Below are 23,168 nucleotides of genomic sequence, written 5' to 3'. Positions count from 1 at the left end.
AAAAAATTTAATAAGTCATATTACGTGATATAAGCATCAGCTCAGATACCCTAACAAATTTACTAAATTTACTACTTTATTAACTTTATATATATATATAATATAGATAATAACGAAAAACGATGGTGCGTATCGATTGAATACGATTGGTCAACAGTTTCTAGACCAATCACGGAAACGCGATACCATCCGTTTCGACCAATCACAATCGATATGCGCCACTATTTCGTTTTTCGTTGATAATAGATATAAAAACAGTTAAGAAATTTAGTTTCTTTTTATATCTTTACAATTAATAGTTAAACAAATAACAGTAGGTTTTCAATTTATATTATAGTGCACTGCGCTTGGGAGTGTATTATATAAAATACTAGCTGATCCGGCAAACGTCGTTTTGCCATGTATATCATTTATAATAAAAAGAAGTAGAGGGGTGAAAATTAGGGGTTGATGGATTTTTTAATGCTGTATCATAAAAAAAATTAACCAAAAATAAAAATAAAATTATTTAGGGGTAACCCTTAACATTTAGAGGGATGAAAAATAGATGTTGTCCGATTCTCAGACATACATATATAATAGTTTATAAAAAACCGAGTATAGATACTACACCAAACAAATTTTAGTTTTACACAAATTCTGGGTAATTTGAAAAACCGCTTGCCGCCTTTGCGGTAATGTCATATTCAAATTTATCATTAAGATACAAATACCTTGTAGGTTAGAAAATATTGTTTTTATTTTAAGGCGAAAAAGGTATAATAATATCTATATTATAATAATAATAATATATTTCTTATATTTGTAAACAAATGTTAATCTTTATGAAATTTTTAAAGATAAATCATTCAACAGCTTAGGTAGAAGGTTAAAATTCCAAAAACAAACGTGTGCGATTTAATTGGAAGTAAATAAAAATCTTGGTCCTCTTAATGATAGTAGGAAGATAATAACAGCTGCAAATAACAAGAAACTAAAGGTCTAACTTGGAAACTGCACGCAACTTCTTGTGAAATACTTACTTAAGTCATTATTTCTAGAAGATATGAATGCCATTTCTCAGGACCATTGCACGTAGCAAAAGTATATTATTATACTTAAATTAATGACTGTAACTTATTAAGAAATCTTAGGATAAACAAACTAAATAATGAAAAGTTACAGGATTATAGACATTGCAATTATTAAATTCTTTTATTACAAGAGTTGAAGATGATTACATTTTAATATAATTAGTAACGTAGAATAAGTTTCCGTATATTGCTAGATTAGCTTACATTAAGATGTATACGAAATACCAAGAAAATATAGTAAAATATATTGCAAAAAGTATATGTACCATGTTATGTTATAGTACTTTATCTTGGACAGAGATCTAACCACTTCCACAGTCTAGAATTTAAAAGCTCCCACTTTACAGCTCAAAATTCTCAAAACAATAAACAAAAGCAAAACTCTTCTTAAGATCTTTCAATCTTTACAGGCTCCTTCCTATCCGCAACCTTCGATAAACTAGAGACCGCTGCACTCTTCTCTGTTCCATTTGACCTGATCGGCATCATGTTTTCTGGCATCTACCTCAACCTGAATAGTGTCAGCAAGTACCTCTCATGGGTCCACTACATCTCTTCTTTCTACTATGGCACCGAGAGCGTATCAATTCTGCAATGGGACTCTATAAGTGAAATCAAGTGCGTTAACGCTCCAGGAATCCCCTGCATCAAGACTGGTACCGAAGTGCTAAGAAGATACGGCTACTCGGAAGAACATTTTTGGAGGAATTGTATAGGATTGGCTGCTATGTACCTGACATATCATTTTATAGCATTTACTATGGTTATTAGAAGAAGTAGGGGTACCCCCGTCTACTAATTCTTGGTATAACAAGGACCTTACGGTATTCTGAGAGGCGAATCTCATTTTTATAGTTAATATCATTTCTGCCTTGCGATTCTGTAACTCACTTTTCGAACTCACACAGCGGTTTTCGCAGCGGCGGTCGCGCTCAAATAAGTCGTAAAGCAGCAATTTTACGATTTGGCATTCTGATAAGGCGGGAGCTTGTAGTTTACTAACTTACAGTTAACTTAACTTAAGGCCGATTTACATTATCTTAGTGTTTAGGAGAGTGCTTTAGGATAGTACTTTAGTTGAAACATGTAAACGCTACTTGCTTTAGTAAACGCTACGCTAAAGAACTTGCCTTTCAAGTTGTACTAAAGCACTCTCCTAAACACTAAGATAATGTAAATCGGCCTTTACAGAGTTACAGAATCGCAAGGCTGTTCTAATTTTAAAACGCCAAAACCTTTAATAATGTTAGAAGTATGTTTATAAATAGACAATTTCTTTTAACTTTACATTCCTTATGTTAATAGAATGTTGAGACACGCATTTTTCTTGGGATTTCACAACTCTCATGTATAATTACATACCTATCTACTTATTAAATATAATAGGCTTATTATTGAAGTCATTTTGAATTTTGTAATTTAAACTTGTGCATTATACTAGTATAGTTCAAAGTACTAATACCAATTTTATAAGAACATTTTAAGCATAGTTGAACGACCTCATTTCATTGCTACATGTTGAAATGTCATTAAGTTTTTGTTAAGCTTCGATGCGCAGTAATTGAATAATTTACTAAATTGCACTTAAATCTATTTGTTAAAGTGACTATGCATTAATGGTTATAGTCATGATTATATTGTAATAACATCGGTGATCGTGCATTCCCACCAAATAATGAAAAAGGAATAGAAACATACGTCGTGATTGTATAACAATACTAAGCTATGTTGAAACTAAAAGAATATGATTATTTTATCTGTATTGTATCCGACATTACTGTATGTCAATTGTTTCAATGTGTAATCAACGATTGGCCGATTACACGTCTTCATATTGTAAAGCTAATTAAGGGTAATTCAAGTTCGATTCGAGTCTCGATATATACCAATAATAATTTAAATCATCTTTAACCCATCATCAAAGGAGGTTTAACATTTCTGTAGTGGTAATATATATTCGAAATAAATACGCCAATATTATGTTTGTTTGATATGGTCTTAAAATTTACTTATTACTCAATACATATAAATCAACTCTATTGTACTGTCCTAACTAAAGCCCTCATCTGTCATTTTTCATCACAACAAAACACAATTGGACAGAAAGGTTGAGTTAAAAGAGTGCAATAGACTGATTTTAGGTCCTAATTGTATGTCGACATATTCGCTAAAATTTTATATTTATTCATAAAATTATACAAACATCGATTCTTGTATCACGTAAATCAGAAGTAATGAATATTGCGCGTTTGTTTAGGTAATGGCGTCTCCAGAAGTATTCATTTTCATACATTTAGCTAAGTACGACTGTCGGGTCTTAAGAATAACAATTGTACAAAACATTTATACCCGTCTTACATCAATTTACGCAATTTTCGATACTTTTATAAATAAAATACTTTTTAATAAATATACCCTTTATTTTCCTCCCTTTTCAGTCCGTAGTAACCCAAAAGGTTCCATAATACAATAACGAATGCAAAGCCTAAATAGTTCTCACTTATATTATTTGAATAGCCACTTTCTGTTAGTACTGCAATACCGTCTTTGTAGCAAATCGATGTGGAGTTGGTGGGACAATCTGTAAATAAAAATACGATTCATAAATCAAGTTTCTTAGTTGCAATAAGACATTTTTAAAGTGAAACTACTTAAGACGCATGACGGTAAATTTTTTACGGATGAAACGCAATATATATTAGCGTCACGAAGATGGGCATCATTTTTGTCGAAGAAAAGGGAGAGAGCGATTGAGACCGATTGAGAGAGTGAGAAGGGCGAATCACCTTATAGAAATTCTATTTTTAAAATTAAAATTTCGTAAAGAATTTATGAAATATTAGTATTAATATTAGTATTTTATGCAAAGTAATTTATTGAAATCTCAAATGACGAAATATAGATTAAAATGCAACGTGTATTAATTTTCAACACTTTTAATATTTTAATGACAATTAAATTCCTAACATATCTTCCTTTTTCCCTCCCTCTAAGTTTCGGAAATCTAAAGTTTTAGATTTGTATAAATATGAACAAGACTTAAAAATTAGCTTGCCAACGAAGTTTCATTTCTGACATGTGTATTTTGTACGCACGCACTTTTTTTCATAAATATTTTTTGCATGCAATCAAACACATTTTTTTTGCAGTAGGAAGGCTAACGTAACAATGGAGCAAGTAACAGCACGCTGGAGTTTCACCTCTTCGTTGTTGACATGCCGCACTGCACGATTTGGTTTATCGTTTCTTTTAAAAACAGCAAAGTTTCCACTACCTCTGTCTTCCCTAGACAGTAAAATATGGGTTCATCTAAGCAGCAATTCAAATTCAAAAATCATTTATTCATATAGGTAACAAAATATACACTTATGAACGTCAAAAAAATAAATATATATGAAATGCTTTTAATTTTACATTTACTACCAGTTCAATATAGCAATAAACTCCACTAAACCAATTTTTTTGTTTTGCACAATGTTTGTAAGGAGCTGCAACCATTACACCATGTTCCACATGACATCTTAAGTAATTAATAGTTAATTAATAATAAATAATAATATTATGAACAATGCTTGTCCTCTATCAGCAGGAGGCATGGTGAAATAGGAGCACGCACTTACATTCTCGTGGGAACAACACGAAAATGTTTATTTTCACAATTAAATAGGCATCTCCTGGACAGGCTTGCCCTCCAATAGGCCACATCTCATTTAACATCAGGTGGGATTCTGGCCAAACGTGACCAGTTCTGTATAATGTGATGTGTAAGTGAAAAAATAGTCATTAATTATTTAATATACGAAAAATACACGAAAAATTTTATAACAAAATATGTTACATCGTGTTATTTAAACAATTTTATTACAGAACATAATTTATATATTAATTTGTTTACGTAGTTATTTGTGACCCAAATTTTTCGTCAACTTAACACGTGCCTTGAATCATAATTATTATTTAACCTTAATAAAAAATACTAATAAAATAAGATTATCTTGTTTTCTATATTATACTACACGAAATCAGTAGTGTTGGCGTATTGGTTTAAATTTGCAGCTTCCAAACCTAATGTCAGTGTAATGGGCAAACTGAGCACCAAATTGTCTATAAAAAACATTAGTCCATTCTAGAGCCAAGAACCATATATATACCGAGTTAGTTGTAGCGCTAGTTGTTTATTAGTATTGTTATAAAAAGTCAAAAATCAGCCAATTAAGTTCTAAAGTCTAAACAAATGCAGACACGTTTATTTTTCACCTATATAAACCTATTTCTATTTTCCTATCATATTATACAAGTATCTCTCATTTGACAACATACATTATTAACACTACAACATGATATAAACATTGTGCAACAGTTGATTACATGTAACTTGAATACACTGTTTTTGTATTAAGAGAATAATTTTCTATTTCCTCAAAAAAAAAATAGTGTAGTATAATATAATAAATGTATGCAATAAGTAAGATATAACATGGCCCGTTTTATATCTTACTTATTGCATACATTCGGGACTTTCTTGTCAGGCATGTGATGAATGATGATGATAATTCAAGATTGAATGATGATTTTAAATATCTGATGACATTCATCCAGTCTTTTTTAATGGTTGTTTAATTATTTTTTGATAAGTAGCTTTCAGTACTTGGAAACTCGTAAGATATCTGAAACGTACCAGTGTTGATCTAGTGGCGACTTTCTGTTACTGATGTTCATTCGCTTCAACGGTGAAGGAAAACATCGTGAGGAACTGACATGCCTTAGACTTAAAAAGCGACAGCGTGTGTCAGGCACAGAAGGGTGACCACCTACTTGCCTAAATCTGAGGCCTAGACCTATGAGGTTGTAGCTCCATGGATATTTATGGCAGGCTTTTCGTGTCACCTATATGGTGCTTACGTCCTTAGCTTTTTATTTAAATGCGAATAACTTTCTCACCAATTACGGATTAACTTGATACCTTTGAAAAGTCAATAAACTCGACTATTATATTAGACAATGCTACATCCGGTTAGTCTTAAATAATTAGAAACAGCACAATTTAATCTTGTACATAATTTTTATTCAAATTATAATTATCTTAACGCAAAAAACAGGAAATCTTTTGTACGATTCCAGCTTTTTACTAATTGACGTAAGCCTAATTATTAACCCTAATTATTCTTACACAAATAAATGTACTAAAGTAAATTGGATATAATAAATAATAAAATAAAACAATTGCCTGTAAAAACTTAACAAGTTATGATCGTGAGAATATCGCTTCTTAGCTAAAGATTTAATTTTATTGCGCCTATTGAGGTTTTATATGAAGCACAAACAAAAATTGAATTGCAATCGTAATCGATACACTGCTGAAAAACTACTGGTAATAACTGCTATTCAAATTGTATTGAAAGTAGATACTTTCGAGCTTCAAAATAAAGTATTGATATTAACGAATACTTGAAGAAACTATGAATCTTATAGGTCTTTGAAGATATTATTTAAGTTCAAAGTATTACTCCTTTGATTTCGCGTAAAAGTAAGAAGAAAGTTCATGCTTTGACAAAGTCATTATAACTACTGAACTCTAACTACAGTACTACTCTGATTAATGGTTTCTATAAAAGGTACGTTCTTAGCAGCACTAAGATACGTTTCCATACTAGTCATAATAGCATACTATACGCGTACGTACTACTTCATATAAAAGCGTCTTATACGCATTAGTCTCAAATACTCTCAAGTTTTCTACATAAAAATCCTTTACTTTACTACTAAGTTATGAATTTGACTGCAATTTCACGTACTCTTACAAAAACTTCATTCGAAATGTTCGGCAAATCTAAATTCCTAAATGAAATGATTAAAAAACGTTTCGTACAAAGACGTATAAAAAATCAGAGTTATCGAGGTGTGGAAATCTATTAACATAAACAAATATATTATGCTTAGAAGATGCGTTTATTATTAATTATGTATGATCTTTTGTGTGATAACATAAATATATACAATTAATTATGAATAGCCTTGATGAGATTCTTGTTTGTTTATTTATATTAAGTCTCTAAAGAATTCGTTTTTCAATATATACGACGATAGTCCAAATTGTTTCTATATGGCGTTGTATTCAGAAGCACTCTTATGAAATACTTTTAGGGTCTGTTTCACAATGTACGGATAAGTTCTACATAAGTTCCAAATTAGCTATTTATTCCTTATTGGTAGGATAAACACTATTGTTGCGTTTCACGACTGTCATAAGTCCATCATAAGTTATGAGTCCGATGAATGTCAAATAGCACAATTTATCTTCCAAATAATTTATGTGTTGCATAGCTATTTGGTACTTTATCCATACAATGTGAAACAGACCCTTAGTCGAATATTTCTTAGTGGTTAAATCGAGCATGCGCGGATCCATTTGAACTTTGGTGGTTCTTAAAATCAAGGGCAGTAACTTACCGATCGCGTCAATCTGTCTCCAATAAATATTGCTGACAGCATCCATGCCATAGTAAAAGTGGGATATGTACTTCAATGGTAGAAGCCATATTGGGAGGGACGACAGACGGATGAAGGCTCCCGACATGATGAAGAGTGGAAGATCAGCGCATGGCATAACGTCACCCATTACACCGGTTGATGTGAAGAGGGCACCCATACCGAGCCCTACAAAAATATCTTGTTTGACTAAAAATATTTCTACTCAAATATTCTTTAGCAACAGTTTTACAAGAATTTATTACATAACATGCATTAATCATGGTAATAAGAGTATGATGAAACATCTTATTTATATTTACTAACCGCTAATTACTATTACAATGCGCAGCGGCGATGAGAACTTGGAGAAACTGATCGTGGTTAAAACAGAAGGCAAAAGATCACGTGGCCGTTCACCAACCAGATGGACCGACCAAGTGAAAGACTCGTCATCCTCAATACTATACACTGTCAAAAGAGAGACGCTGGGCAGAAACCGGTGGAAACAGATAGTCCGCTCCAGACGCTTTCTTGCTGATCATGACGCTCAGAAATGAGCTTCCGATTAAAAAGAGAGAAATACCACTAAACTAAAAAAAAAAAAATTGATCAGTGCTACAACCTTTCTTTTAGGTCTGGGCCTCAGATTTCTGTATCTGTTTCATGATCATTTGTAAATCTAATAGGCAAGTAGGTGATCAGCCTTCTGTGCCTGACGCTCGCCGTCGACTTTTTGTGTTTAAGGCAAGCGGGTTTCCTCACTATGTTTTCCTTCACTGTTCAAACAAATGTTAAATGCGCACATGCGCGAAAGAAAGTCCATTGGTGCAAAGCCGAGATAGAACCTATGACCTCAGGGATGAGAGTCGCACGCTGAAGCCACTAGGCCAACACTGCTCTATTAAACTAACTCTTAACATTACACCAAACATACAATTTGAGAGAAAGAAAAGAGAGAGTCTCTGGCTCGTAACCTTTTTATTATTATAAGGGTTATAAGTCGAAGTTGAAGTCTCATTCTCTATTCACCATATTTCATACTCGTATACGAGAGTTATACTTATTGCCATGACCAAGGGTTGACACTTTTTTTTTACATCAGACAAAAAACATGTAAAATAGAACTAACCATAGGCAGATGACGCAATGGCTGTGATGATGAGGGCAATAGAGAACTTGAAGGCAGTTAAAATATAGTTCGGTAACTCAACCGCCAAAGTCACTATCAACACATACGCAATGGGCCATATTAGGCACTTAGGCAACTGAAACAAAATCACGTCACACTGTTATACTATAAATAGGAAGTTTGTTAAAAATAAATCTATAATATTATTAGAAAATTTAATTATTAGTAAAATATATTTAGATGTTAGACATTTTTTAGGCCCAAGCTGTTGCTTTTATTGCCTTCTCTTCCGTTCTACATCCTTCATTTGAGAACTGGCAGTAAGTGTAAAATTAGAAGCATTTAATGTGTATTTCTTTTTTGACGTTCATAAGTGTACATTGTGTTACCTATATGAATAAATTAATTTTTTTTAACTTTTTTTTTTGGTTGGCGATAACCTGTTGGTTATCGTAAAGAGAAAGCTTAGACGTAGGACGAGATTAAGAAACGAGACTTATACGCGAACTATAACTCGTAATACATTGAAGTTTTGATTCTGGATCTAACCCGTTAAGATGTTTTTGGTAATACCAAAGATCTTGTTCATTTACATTTTACACTAACAGTCTGAACGAATGTGTTTAATACATATTTATTTACAATTAGATACAAAAGTTATTAGGCCAAAATTAAGTACATTTATTAATTTAGAACTATGTGCTAACAAAATGTAACATTGTTAATTATTTATTTATAGTTTCGAAAATCACATAATCTAAACAATATTACAGATCTACGGAGATAAGCAAGCACCTTTACCTGACTGAATCTTGGCATAACTTTAATGAAACATGTCTAGAAATGCCAATCACCTGTCTACGAGTATAAAGATAATAATGTCCGTCATATTAATAAATGCACCAGAGAGCGCACAATTTCTTTAAATAACTAAGGAAAGATTGCATATGAACATTTTATAATATTGTTATTTATTGGTCATATTATAAATAATTTGAGTGTTCTATTAATTGTGGTTCTGCGTTCGATCTTGGAGAAATGAGAAAAACTTGAGTTTGTTGATAGTGTTTAGTTAATATTGTATCTAACTTAATATATATTTGATGTATTGCTAAGTGAAAGATCTATAAGTTAGCTTAAGAATATGTCTGAGACGGCAGTGCCCCCTCCGAATTGAACAAAACACAAACATTTAATGGGGCATCCACACGCTGGCTGTTTGTCACAAACACCGCAAACAGCAAACGAGTTCGCCAAGCATGTGGATGGCTGTTTGTGTTGGGTGATTGTGGTTGGTGTTTGGGACTTCGTTTGCTGTTTGCGGTGTTTGTGACAAACAGCCAGCGTGTGGATGCCCCATTCGCTTTAATTTTTGAAAGACAATCGCACTAAACAATCTAATTTAATGTAGTATTATGGGGCATCCACACGCTGGCTGTTTGTCACAAACACCGCAAACAGCAAACGAAGTCCCAAACACCAACCACAATCACCCAACACAAACAGCCATCCACATGCTTGGCGAACGTTCATAACATTCCGAATCGGCAAACATGGCGGACGACGAGCTTGTGGCAGCTATTACTTTCGGGTTGACATACTTTTATTATAAATTAAAGCAAGAGAAAGAAAAAAGGAAAAAAAGAAGAAAGCAAAGACGATGGTGGATGATTAAAATACATAGAAATCGTACAAGGTACTGCTTTAGACTTTATTATTTGGGCTTTAATTGAAAAAGTGTAGCAAGTAAATACGTCCGCCTCCCGCAAGCTCGCGCGCATACTGATCGCTGCCAAACGTGTGGATACGTAGCAAACTGTTTGCCAAACATCCTTTGATCTGGCAACTAAAACCGACACCGATGCCGAACACTGCCCAACACAAACACAAACAGGCAAACAACGACAAACACCCATCCACACGTCCGTGTTTGCTGTTTGCTGTTGGCTGTTTGCCATTGTTTGTCAAGCGTGTGGATGGGGCTTTACTTGTGAGATAGATTGTGTTTTTAAGCGATGACCAAGTCAATGTATTTATTTAAAACATTACAGATTTGTAATATTGATATACCATCAAAAATATAACTTGTAAAAATCAAGTCTCGCAAAGCAGTTCTTTTATCGTAAAAAATTGTGAGATCTATGTCAGTTAATTTGTTCAGTTCCTACTAACTACTGTCTTAAGTTATTACGTCATTAGCTGACCTAACAACACCTCCTAACCTATTCACAGCGACCATATCAATATTAAAAATCTTATATTTTAAATAAATACATTGACTTGGCAATCGCTACTAAACAATCTAATTTCATATAATGTGCAGTATTTGTGTGATACGTTGTATTTCCTTGATTGCCAAGTCCATCTATTTATTTAAAACATAAAAGGATTTTAATATTGATATTATTTTGGTCTTTCCTTGATTTATACCCTAAACACTAATTGTATTCTATTATTATTTGAAACTTCTTAAGACAGAAGGTCCCTTAATTGTTAAATTAACCGACTTCGATCTCACATACTTTTTACGGTAGAACTGAATTTTGGTTTTGTACGAGTTATGTTTTTGATGGCAATTGGCATGTCTTATTTATTAAAACTAAATCAGTATAATTGCAATACTTTGATGACTAGATTATAGAGAATTACAAAACAGACAAATGGGCTGGAAACTCGTGTGAGGAGGGTCACAAGTGTGTCGGCCTTTGATGAATACATGTAAGTTGGTAAGGTCATATATCTACATGTCATCATGTATGGTCATATACACTATGGCTGGATTGAATTATAAGATAAACTCTATTCACTGCAGAATGAAAAAAATGGCGGCCGAAAATATTTTTGACGGTTACAATTTTTATTACTTTACATAATATAAATCAACGAATTTTTATCTACCACTTCCTACCATTACACCATCTTAAGATTGTTTCATCTACTTTTCATTCACAAGTATTAACGTCTTTATATTAAAATGTATTTTTTATACAAATTAAATAGATTTGTTAGCCATCATTACAGAAAGTAATAGTCATTTAAGATAATTTTAATCGGTAATTAGCGTAGTTTAATTTGTATTAGCTTCCGTAAGCGACTTTTTAAGTACTTATATATTTGATTCATTATTTAAATTAGTCATTTATAAAATAAAATTATGAAAGTACGAATTCTCAACCGGATTTTTTTAATTACACGTCATGATTATGATAATCGAAAAATTTTGACAGGTCTAAATAACGGTTACCAGATGTCTATGATTTTCTAAAACTAAAGATATTTTACATTAGTTAAAAATACCCAAAAAAATTGTGATCGGAACCAATCTTTTTCTGATTTTATACACTCAGATTAGTCTTCGTTTGAAACTGTCATATACGTCTAATTGTATACAACCTCTTTCCATTACTTTATCAGTATTTTTAATCTTTCTCTCGCATGGACACTCTAATGTCCCTTATCAACTTCACTAGTTGATAGATAAATTGGGTCGGCCTAATGTATGTTTTATTCATATACGAAGGGCGTCAGCTATTGAAGGTTTAAATGAAAATGATGTTTTGTGAAAATGAATATGATTTCTACTTTATATTAAGATTAAAACTAGTCAAAAATTTTAGACGTTATATATGTATATCAATTAAAAAGGTACACAAGATTAGACATAAAAATAAGATCAGAGAAGAAAGCAATTCATGATGACCACGCAAAAAAACTGAAGTGGAAGTGGGTGGGTCATGTAGCGCGCCTCACATATCACAGGTGGACGAAATCAGTAATTACATACTACTACTACAACATACTACAACTACAGAAGCAGACCCTACCATCGATCGGATGATGACGTCAAAAAAATCGCGGGTCCTCAAATAGCTCGGGACAGAGAAAGATGGCAACCCTTGGAGGAGGCCTTTACCGAAGAGGGTTCCTAGCAATTAGGATAATTAGATATTAGTGTATCAATTAGCTAAGTCTAGTAATTAAAACACAGTGTCATTTATCACCTTTTTAAGATTAAAATTATAGATGTTTTAATGTTAACAATCAACCGCGACACAACGATTGTTTTGCCGGAAATCGAACTCCAGCCCTGCGATTCTGTAACTTACTTTTCGAACTCACACAGCGGTTTTTGCATCGGCGGTCGCTCTCAAATCAGTCGTGAAGCAGTCATTTTATGATTTGGCATTCTGCTTAACAATAAACTACAAGCTCCCACCTTTTCAGAATGCCAAAGCATAAAATGACTGCTTCACGACTGATTTGAGAGCGACCGCCGATGCCAAAACCGCTGTGTGAGTTCGAAAAGTGAGTCACAGAATCTCAGGGCAGAACTCTAGAAGCGACTTATCTTAATACTAAACGCTATTTTTATAATACCTAATCTATCTTTCTACATATTACTTACCAAACACAAAAACCTGCATACATAGAAAGCGGAAGTTCTATACACGCCCACTTCCCGCCTAAATAGTGTAAGGTCACCTTCAAATGCGTACAACGCTACATAGGACAGACTAAACGACACTTCCGAGCACATGAGCCATAGAAAGCCCTTCAGGTCTTGAACACCTCGCTGTGTCCTTCCAGATATGCCGACGTAACAGGTTCCAATTATCATAGAGGATATCAGCTGGAAATATATAGGAAATAGTAATATTGTAACACAAAGTCTTGTAAGCGAGTTTACAAAGTAATTTCATCATTGTTGTTTGTAATGTATCTAAGGGCCGATTTACTATATTATACAGCATACAAAAATACATACAAGTCTTAATTGTCACCCCTCTACGATCGACCCCTATTTTTCATTATAGTTGATAGTTATTTTTATTGAACTAAAAAAATGTTTCCTAGAAATATAAATGGCAAAACAACGTTTGCAGGGTCAGTTAGTAGTTTTATACTTTAATGTAATGGTGGGTGATGCTGTCGCTCTAGGATTGTATTTGCACACTAATAATCCTAGTATAACTTACTAGGATTACTTGGATAGCCCTGTGAGCAAAAAAACTTTGACCATAACTCTAAATTAGCTTAAAGGTTTTAAACTAATATTTATGTATTTCTTAAAATAGCAAAATTACATTCCGGGGCTCCAAAACAACACACAGTTTACATAATATGACCAGTCTTGTTCCAAGGTCCAACTAAAATAAATGTTTTACTTTTATTTGAAGTCGCCCATTCTGTAACACTCACGAACATAAAATTGCCATAATGGTTTCTTATATATCCGTTCTAAATCTGTTTTCCTCTCAACAAATGTTATGAATGAATAAACATGTTTCCTTCCCGATTACAGACACAGCTTTAACATTAAAGTTTTCCAAATATTGTACTATAACTTAAATATAAAATTCTTGTGTCGCGGTGTTTGTGTTTAAACTCCTCCGAAACGGTTCGACCGATTCTCATGAAATTTTGTGTGCATATTGGGTATGTCTGAGAATCGGACAACATCTATTTTTCATCCCCCTAAATGTTAAGGGTGGTCCACCCCTAAATATTTTTTTTATTTTTAGATATTTTTTTTCTGTTTTTATTTTTCTATGATACAGCATTAAATAATACATACAACCCCTAACTTTCAGCCCTCTACGATCAACCCATATTTTTTTATTATAAATGATATACATGGCAAAACGACGTTTGCCCGGTCAGCTAGTAATTTATAAAGAATTAACACACTTACTGTACATACAAATAACTGTAATAAATAATCCTTAAAGTCTCTGTTTATTGATAGAGAAGATCTCCAAATCAACAGTTGTATCTGTTTAAACCAATTTCTTTGACATCTAGAACAAAACGGTTTTTGATTTTAAATGACGATACAAATGTTTTTAGATGGCAATGAAATTTGGATATTATTCAATAAGATCTGTACAATACATAATCTCCTGAATGTGGTTTGGGGTTTATTTACGCAATCAGTATTATCAAACTTGATGCTGGAAGACTTATGAGAAATTTTTAGCATTTATTTTAATTCAAATCCATGTCAGGATTACGAACATGCTTATGCTATGATATCAGAATGTCTTAGATACAAATGCTATGATGTAATCCTGGCAGAGTGGCCTAATTTCTAAATCTAAGGCTGATTACCTTGCTTATCCAAGACATTATTAACGTTTTGTGCCAAAAATAGTGGTACTACAACCTTTTTGGTCTGCCCTGCGATTCTGTAACTCACTTCACGAACTCACACAGCGGTTTTCGCATCGGCGGTCTCTCTCAAATCAGTCGTGAAGCAGTCATTTTATGATTTGGCATTCTGATAAACAATAAAGTACAAGCTCCCACCTATTCAGAATGCCAAATCATAAAATGACTGTTTCACGACTGATTTGAGAGAGACCGCCGATGCGAAAACCGCTGTGTGAGTTCGTGAAGTGAGTTACAGAATCGCAGGGCTGGACTCAAGATTTCTGTTTCGTGATTATTAATTTATTATAATCGATAAGTAAGTCAGCCATCTGTACGTGACATACGCCGTTGATTTTTTGGATATAGGAGATAGCTAGATATATAGAGATATTGTTAGGAAAACAATGATTCCTTATTTACGAGCGAGTGACACGCAAATAGACAGAACGTCCATTGGTGCACAGCCGGGTTCGAACCTTCGACCACAGACTCGCACGCTGAAACTTTAATAACACTGCTCGTTTTGTGCCGTTGAATGAAAAAAATAGTTATTTAATCTATGTCTATAAAAGTTACTTACGTTTTAATCTGTGGCAATGTCAGCGATGAACCGGTTCTAAAACAAGGTTCTTGGTTATTTTCCAAGAACTCAACAGAACCATTTGATATAGCGCGTATGTAAAACTCTGCCGGGTTAAAATTAACTGGGCAGTAAAGTTTTAACCTGAAAGCACATTTTGTAATTAGTTAAATTATTATTTAAAAAAAATATTGGTTGTTTGTAAAGTAGGTTTACGATCGAGATGTTTACGTGATAACGTCTTATTGGTGATATAAGTTTTTGGGAAGTAAGGAATTAATGAAGATAACAATTTTTTCAAATTTTAAATTATATCTATCGTTTTATTCACACTTTTGATGATAAATTTCGGGTGTAAAATGACAAGTTTACTTATTCGACTATGATATACATTTTTCTTCATACATTCACGGAATGACTGGCAGCGCTCGAGATGAGACGGGAGATCGGTCCGTCTCTCTCTCGTTATACCTGCGATCGCGCTCGTGAGGTTTTGGTGTGACACAAGTTTCTGAACATGTCACCCGACTAAAACGATTTTAAAGACGTTATCACGTCAAAATCCGTATTTATATATATATGTTATGCCTTATGAATATGGGGACATATGTTCAATGATAATATTTAAATTAAATTATTTCTCCATTCCAGCACCCACTTAACGGACAAGCTATGTCCGTTAGTGACTTAGCTATCTTAATCACTGCTTTATCTATGGAAATAGGCATATTATAGATAACTTAACCGATACTTAAAGAGATTTTAATACAAATATTTTTTGGTTTTATTTCCGGCGAAACAAAACTGTTTTGTTTAAGTTTGTATTAAGCACAAAACCTACTTGACACATATAATGAATAAAACATACACTCGTTATTGAGTAGTTGGACATAAAAATGACTTAATTAGTTAGAATAAATTTGTTCTATATAAAATACAAAACTAATTAAAATTCCATTGTACTACTAACAGATGGTTCTTATTATACGATATTATCAAAAAATCATGTAGAAACCATTAAGGACCTTTTAGGAACCCACCTAGTATCCGGTCGCGTGTCAAAATTCGTATACTTAATAAATATGATAATTTAAACAATTTGTCTTTATCTGTCAAATTGACGATTAATTAAGAAGAAGTAAAACCGGTAGAATGTAAAATTAAGTAATACCAAGGTTCAAATGATAAATTAAAACCAGAAGTAGACATCGGTGTTTAATTGTAGATCATCGATTTATAAACAGGTATTATTTATAGATAGCCTAGAATCTATAATAGTAGTTTATGCAACTGTCATATAATGAGAAAAGAGGGTATTATATATAAAAATATAAATCATGAGTGTAGTTTTTGAAACAAGCTTAGTTTTAATACCTAATTATATGCAGTTGCATACACTACTTTATTTATTCTCATGTCTATAGGTTTCCAAGTCATAAGTTGATTTTTCTAACAAAACACTATTCGTCAGTTTTGTAGCTGTTTCTAGAATGTCAATTTTCATCGGTATCGTCGGTGTTGCTTGACATTTTTACTATTAAAGTTTTATACCGCAAAATATTACTCAAATTCGTACGTAGTCTGTTAATGGTCTATTGGCTCGGAACGCAACGCGCTGGTTGCGCGCGGAGATCGCTCACCACAGATTATGTGCACTTAAATTGAATTGAAACCTCCTTTGTACTTTAATAATTAAACACATTGTACTTTAATAATTAAAATATTATTTTAAAGCATTGTTTTGTTAGGAGAATAATGCTTTCATTTAATTTTTTAATTTTCTTAAAGAAGTATGTAAATAAAATATGCCAATAAAGGTCTGTATTTCATTACATAATTAGAATATTACCGAATGAGATTATATAAATAATATTTTGTCACAACGTAACAAAACTCCTCCAAAACGTCTTGACCGACTTTTATGTATTTTTAGTGTCTATGGTCGTAAACTTTTTTCATAAACTTAAGTGGTAAGGGTAGCCCCGAAATTTATCTAATTATTTTTAACAGAATTTACTTTATTTAAAAAAAGTATCACATAGCTTTCCGGGTTAGTAATATACATTTTTTTTAATCGATGCACGGAAGTCTACTGTCATAAATAGGCAAACTTGGGGTCTATTTTCTAGTACATACCTCTTTCATATGAAATGATTGATTAAGATTTCTTACCTCTCAAATTGTTTTTTGCATTCACTCTGACTTCCACAAAAGACGACATTTCCTTCAGACATCAAACATACTGAGTTGAACTCGTTGAAGAGGTCTGAAGACGGTTGGTGGACTGAACAAATAACTATTTTGCCTTGGGAAAGCTTTTTTAAGACACCGATTACGAGGGACGCGTTGTAGCTGTCCAGACCAGTGGTTGGTTCATCACAGATTAGAATTATCGGGCTTAATATCAACTGTAACAAATTTACATCCATGTGAATGATTGTATAAATTAGAATGTTTTCCTCATAAAAACAGTGGGGCCAATTCAATAGATCAGTTGAAATCTCTCAGTTTTAGCTTTATAGAGGATGTAATGTTGCGACGTTCATTCCTTGTTATGTATAACCTTGTATTGACGTTTGACCGAGACCGATATTCTTTTCGAGGCGAAGCGAAGCGACTTGGCGAATCCCTAACAAACTTTTGCTTTCGATGACTGACTGAAAAGTTAGAAAGTTCTAGATTTGACTGAAAATACTTTAGTCAAGCTTTCGGGGAATGCCCAATGGCTTTGGCATTGGTATCCGACTCATTGGTCTAGTGGTTAGTACCCCTGACTGCGAATCCATGGGTCCCGGGTTCTATCCCCGGCTGAGACGAACATCGAGTAATGAGCATTTGGTGTTGTGCTTAGGTCTTGGGTGTTTAAATCGGTCAATTGGTGTGAATTGACTTAAAAAAAAATTTTGGCTGAACCAGTAATTCCGGGAAGAGACTGCATTAGTAATTAATGTAATTTGCCTATATTGAAATCAGAATTGAAAAATGTTAAGCAATAGTGCAGTTCTAACTTCGAATAAATAAATCATGTATACGCTACGGAGTTACCTATTGAATTTTGATGAGGTGTGGAATATGATTTATTAGACCCAACTCTAGTTGAATAAATTTCATTATCAGTCTAAAATCAGTGAGATTTTCCAAATTCCTTCTGCAAAAACCAACATAGGTGTTCAGACACCTCTCTATCGAAGTCTTCTCGATTTTAACGGATTAAACAGTACTAATCCGGAGCTGGATATATTCGGTAGTGGGCTGATGGTTAAAGCATTTTTAGTGCATATCTAGAACCTAATTTCTGGTATTTTTTTTTTATCTTGTATATATATATTTTTTTTGTAACATTTACGTTTAAATTGTCATGCATTTTAGATAAAAGTAACATATACCGTAGATTTAGTAAAATGTATAATGTGGTAAACTTAAATAAATAAATAGAAAACAAAACTTACGGATGTTGCTAGCGACAGTAACCTCTTTTCACCACCTGATAGACTACGAATAGTATTATTTTCTAGTGGTTTTAATTTCAGTTCAAGTATTAGGGATGTTAAATGATTTCTGTTTTCTTCTTTTTTCACGCTCCCGAGTTTCATTTCTGTCTGAAACATAAGTCAAATTATAACTCACTTCTCGTGACCACTTCTTAATAGGCAAGTAGGTAATCAGCCTTCTGTGCCTGCCACACGACTTATTGGGTCGAAGGCATGTGTTTCACCAATCACGAAGCTACCTTAAGGACCGATCTGCCTTGCGATTCTGTAACTCACTTTTCGAACTCACACAGCGGTTTTCGCATCGGCGGTCGCTCTCAAATCAGTCGTGAAGCAGTCATTTTATGATTTGGCATTCTCATAAACAATAAACTACAAGCTCCCACCTTTTCAGATAAATATATGTTTATTTTATATTATATAGTATGTTTTTGTATTAGGTAAAGAAGTGTATATAAATAACGCTTTGTAAAACCTCACCATAAAAATCAAATGTTCCGAAACTGTCAGATGATCCATGAAAACATCGAATTGAGGGACCAACTCGATCAAGCCTGACCGAATATTCAAGATCTCCGTATTGTTTACTGCTATTGAGCCTGAAGAGACCAAGTTACATTTGCCAGCCAGAGATGTAAGGAATGTGGTCTTTCCTGCGCCACTGAAATCACCATATTCATTAAAAAATTATGCTCAATTTGTTAATTAGCAAATACATTTATACTAATGAGTGTATATGTGAAACGAGCTTATCTTAGGAGAATGTTCAAAATACTTGAAATTTTTATGTAAATTATATATAAAAAATATGTTATAATAACAAACATAGTAAAATGGTTTTATCATCATTAATTATTATTCTATATTATAAAATATTATGTTTTTTTTTTAGGTTTTGTTTTGACCGTCAGGTCACCCCGTTTCCCATCAATTAAATACCGATCTTATACATAATTAAATACAGTGACACATTTCACAGAATTAAACTATGTGGTTTATCAGATGTATGATAAAGAGAACTACTAAACTACAATAATAATTACGATAATTGAAATCAATTAAAGTAACTACTTAAAGTAAGTACTAAATCTAAGTTTAAACGATTTGGGATTAGCCTTTCCAACATTTGAATTGCTCATTATCATCAAATAAATGTATTAATTTTTCTATCATGTGTATGGACTATTAAAATAATTTTAGCTTTTGCTAAAGCAAAAAACAAAATTATTAACAACTCAAGGCTTTCGTAATATACTCTAAATTTGCTTTGCTATAGAACTTAGCTTGCAGTTGCAGTTTGAAAATGTTATTAATCTTACCTTGGGCCTATAACCGCGACAAAGTCTCCAGTTTTCATACATACTGAAACTAAAAAGTCATCCTATAATTCCCGCCAATAACTTGAAGTCACTGTCAGCTTCTTTAAGATACTAAAAACGCGTTCTTTTCCCATACAAAATATTTTCGAGCCTGTCGAAACTTATGTTCATTATTTCGTCTAACGAAGTCCCGAGACCCAATGAGCGAATTCCCTGAATTACGAGACAAACGGCTCGTTCCAATGTCAGGCAAATATTTATTCATGATTATTTCAGATATAAATTATGTATAATAGATATGGTTGCGCTAATACTTAGATAAATAGTTAATTTTGATACGATGTGAAAATTACTAACCATTATTTAAAATAGTTGTCTTAGATCTAGTTGCCTTCCTTCTCCACCAAGACTTTTCTTCTCTTGTTGAGACGGTTAGATTATTGACTCTTATGACTATTTCATTTTCTTCTTCTTTAAGCTGTAATATAAAACAATTTCGCTTAGGAATGCGCTTTAGCCTGGGATTAAATGAGTTTAAAAGGCTTATTATAAAATGCGGATAATTACATATTTATAACCACTCTTACAATAAAATACTTTGTAACCATGGTAACCAACAATTTGCAATGCCTACGCCGTTAGATAAGGCGGATTAAATAAGTTTGTTTTAGAATTTAACATTTGACACGATTTGAAGAAATCTTGATCATTTCCAGAAACATTTAAGAAAAAATTTAGATGAATTTAAGCAGGTATTTAAAAAACTTTAAAAACCCGAACCTTTGTGTAATTAAAAACAAACCAAGAACTTTCATCAAATAACAGTGGTTTAAAAAAAACCAATGAACATCTTCAAATCATTCATTGAAGGCAATAACATTTGATTAAAAACAAACAAATCAAGGTTCCATTACCATAACAATAGTATATTGGTATCAAATGATGCTGGTTATTTTCCATTGAACTTTTTTATTAGCCTTTTTATAGGCCTACTTAACAACTTTATTATAAAGTATCTTATACACGAAATGACTTAGAACAGAATTATGAACATCTAAATTTAAGATTATTTTATCATAATAATTAGTAGTCATAATAAGTTTTACACACCTTTCGAAAATTTTAAATGAAATCTTAATATATATAAATTACGTGTCACGTTGTTTGTCCGCTATGGACTCCTAAACTACTGAACCGATTTGAATCAAATTTGCACACCGTGTGCGGTTTGATCTAACTTAAAAGATAGGATAGCTTAAATCTCAATTTATACCCACAATATTATTTTATTGCAAAATATTTGTTTATTATTTGATAGTCACACTTCTAACAGATGGCGCTGTGTTGAAAGTACCAACGTTTCACATAAGCTACAATTTAATGGCATTACCACCAAAAAAGCATGGTGGCCCCATGGCTGGTGTTCTCCTACCGTTTCCCTTGAATAGTTTGCTACTATGTGATATAACAAAAACCTTCTCTGTCTCTGTCTTCTAGTTATATTTAAAAAAATTACAAATTAATAAAACATACTCGTAATTCAGTCGAACTACAGAGTTGTAAGTAAAGTCTGTTATCATCACAGCGTGAACACAATAAAGTTTATCACCGCGTTGGAAAGTGATTACACGTTTTAGTATGTTACTATTCTTAACCAGTACTGGGTTTCACAGTAGTAAAAACGATGATATTGAACTAAAGTACTTATATGGTTTCAAGATAAAAAATATTACTTTAATTGATTGCATTAACTGCTTATGGTGATTTCCGTTTCTGCCAAATGAGGATGTAAATAGGTAAAAAAACTTTAGCAAAACATCGGTGTTTTTATATCTTAAACTCTTAGGAAGAAGAATAAATCTTGGATCTTGGACTCAAAAGAAGTTCGCTACTTTCTTCTTATGTTTGAATAATGTAGCATTTACACTTACTACAGTTTTCCCTAAAAGCTTTAGGTCCACAGATCATAATCTTAACTTACTAGTAAAATAAATCACTTATTCTGACCCAAAGAGTTATCAAAATAATAATAACAAGTATAAAGAGCCTTAAAATCCAATTTGTTCTTGACACGTACCAATGAAAATACTTGATACTTTATAACTATTTGTTTAGTTGCTACAAGCCTATTAACATTATTAAAGAGAATTTACTACAATAGAAATAAAACATAAAAATAATGTATAAATATTTCAATGTAGGTATTTCATCTATAACATCACAAGCGTAACTTTCCCCGTTAGCATGCTACATTATTATGCTTATAATGAACAAAATATTTATTAAATTAAATGTCCAACCATAAAAACTATTCGTATAAGCATTACTAAACAAATGAGTCGCTCAGTCTGAAAAAAATGATCCATAAAGCCTATTTTTCAGTTATTCTAATTATTATTGTTATACGAATGTAACTATATATATTGTATAAATCGTTTCTTAATTTTAAAATTATTAAAGGAAGAGAGAAGAAGATTTTATTAGAAGAAAATTAAAAGTAGTCATTTTGGGTTAAAATATTTGAATTTTAAAATTATTAAATTTAAATAATGTGACATGGTAACACTTTTCACTAATATTAAACAGTTTATATCTCATAAGTATTCCTAACAGAAATAAAAGCAATTTGTAAGCAACGTTTGATTGGCTTGCATATTCGCATAATATAAAGTACTTCCGATAAAAAAATACCTTTAAAAGTTCCATAACAACACCAACTATGAACACTCAAAATATACTAAGACAAGTTGTATTTAGCTGATTGTGCAGGAGACTGCATTATCAACAGATATTTGTTTACTAATGGTAAACATCTTGTTACATGTCAGTCTAGATAAGTTTTATTATGGAGATAAAAATATCATTACTCGCTGGTTATAGTAGAACAAATAATAAAATAAATAAATTAGTGGCGCTACAACCTCTTCAGGTCTGGACCCCAGATTTTTGAATCTG

The 23,168-nt window shown here is 32.5% G+C and overlaps 1 protein-coding gene across 2 annotated transcripts; it reads right to left on the bottom strand.

The window, feature by feature from the left end:
* Nucleotides 1-3,472: 3,472 nt before the first annotated feature.
* LOC125059818 (protein brown-like) lies at nucleotides 3,473-23,062 on the bottom strand. 2 transcript variants are annotated; one of them, XM_047664451.1, is made up of 12 exons: nucleotides 22,905-23,062; nucleotides 20,571-20,691; nucleotides 20,214-20,262; nucleotides 19,375-19,555; nucleotides 18,853-19,002; nucleotides 17,576-17,811; nucleotides 15,404-15,547; nucleotides 14,366-14,471; nucleotides 13,079-13,303; nucleotides 8,674-8,809; nucleotides 7,524-7,730; nucleotides 3,473-3,654 (listed from the first exon to the last, which is right to left on the bottom strand). In XM_047664451.1, the coding sequence occupies exons 1-12, from the start codon at nucleotides 22,917-22,919 to the stop codon at nucleotides 3,476-3,478; spliced, it is 1,749 nt and encodes a 582-aa protein (XP_047520407.1). In that variant the 5' UTR covers nucleotides 22,920-23,062; the 3' UTR covers nucleotides 3,473-3,475. The 2 variants fall into 2 exon arrangements, with proteins under 2 accessions (XP_047520407.1, XP_047520408.1); XM_047664452.1 differs by lacking the exon at nucleotides 13,079-13,303.
* Between the last annotated feature and the right edge of the window lie 106 nt (nucleotides 23,063-23,168).

The sequence above is a fragment of the Pieris napi genome, chromosome 20, assembly GCF_905475465.1.
Source record: "Pieris napi chromosome 20, ilPieNapi1.2, whole genome shotgun sequence".
In the NCBI taxonomy this organism is placed as follows: Eukaryota; Metazoa; Arthropoda; class Insecta; order Lepidoptera; family Pieridae; genus Pieris; species Pieris napi.
The sequence above is the reverse complement of the archived record's forward strand: the minus strand, read 5'-3'. Positions and strand labels throughout refer to the sequence as shown.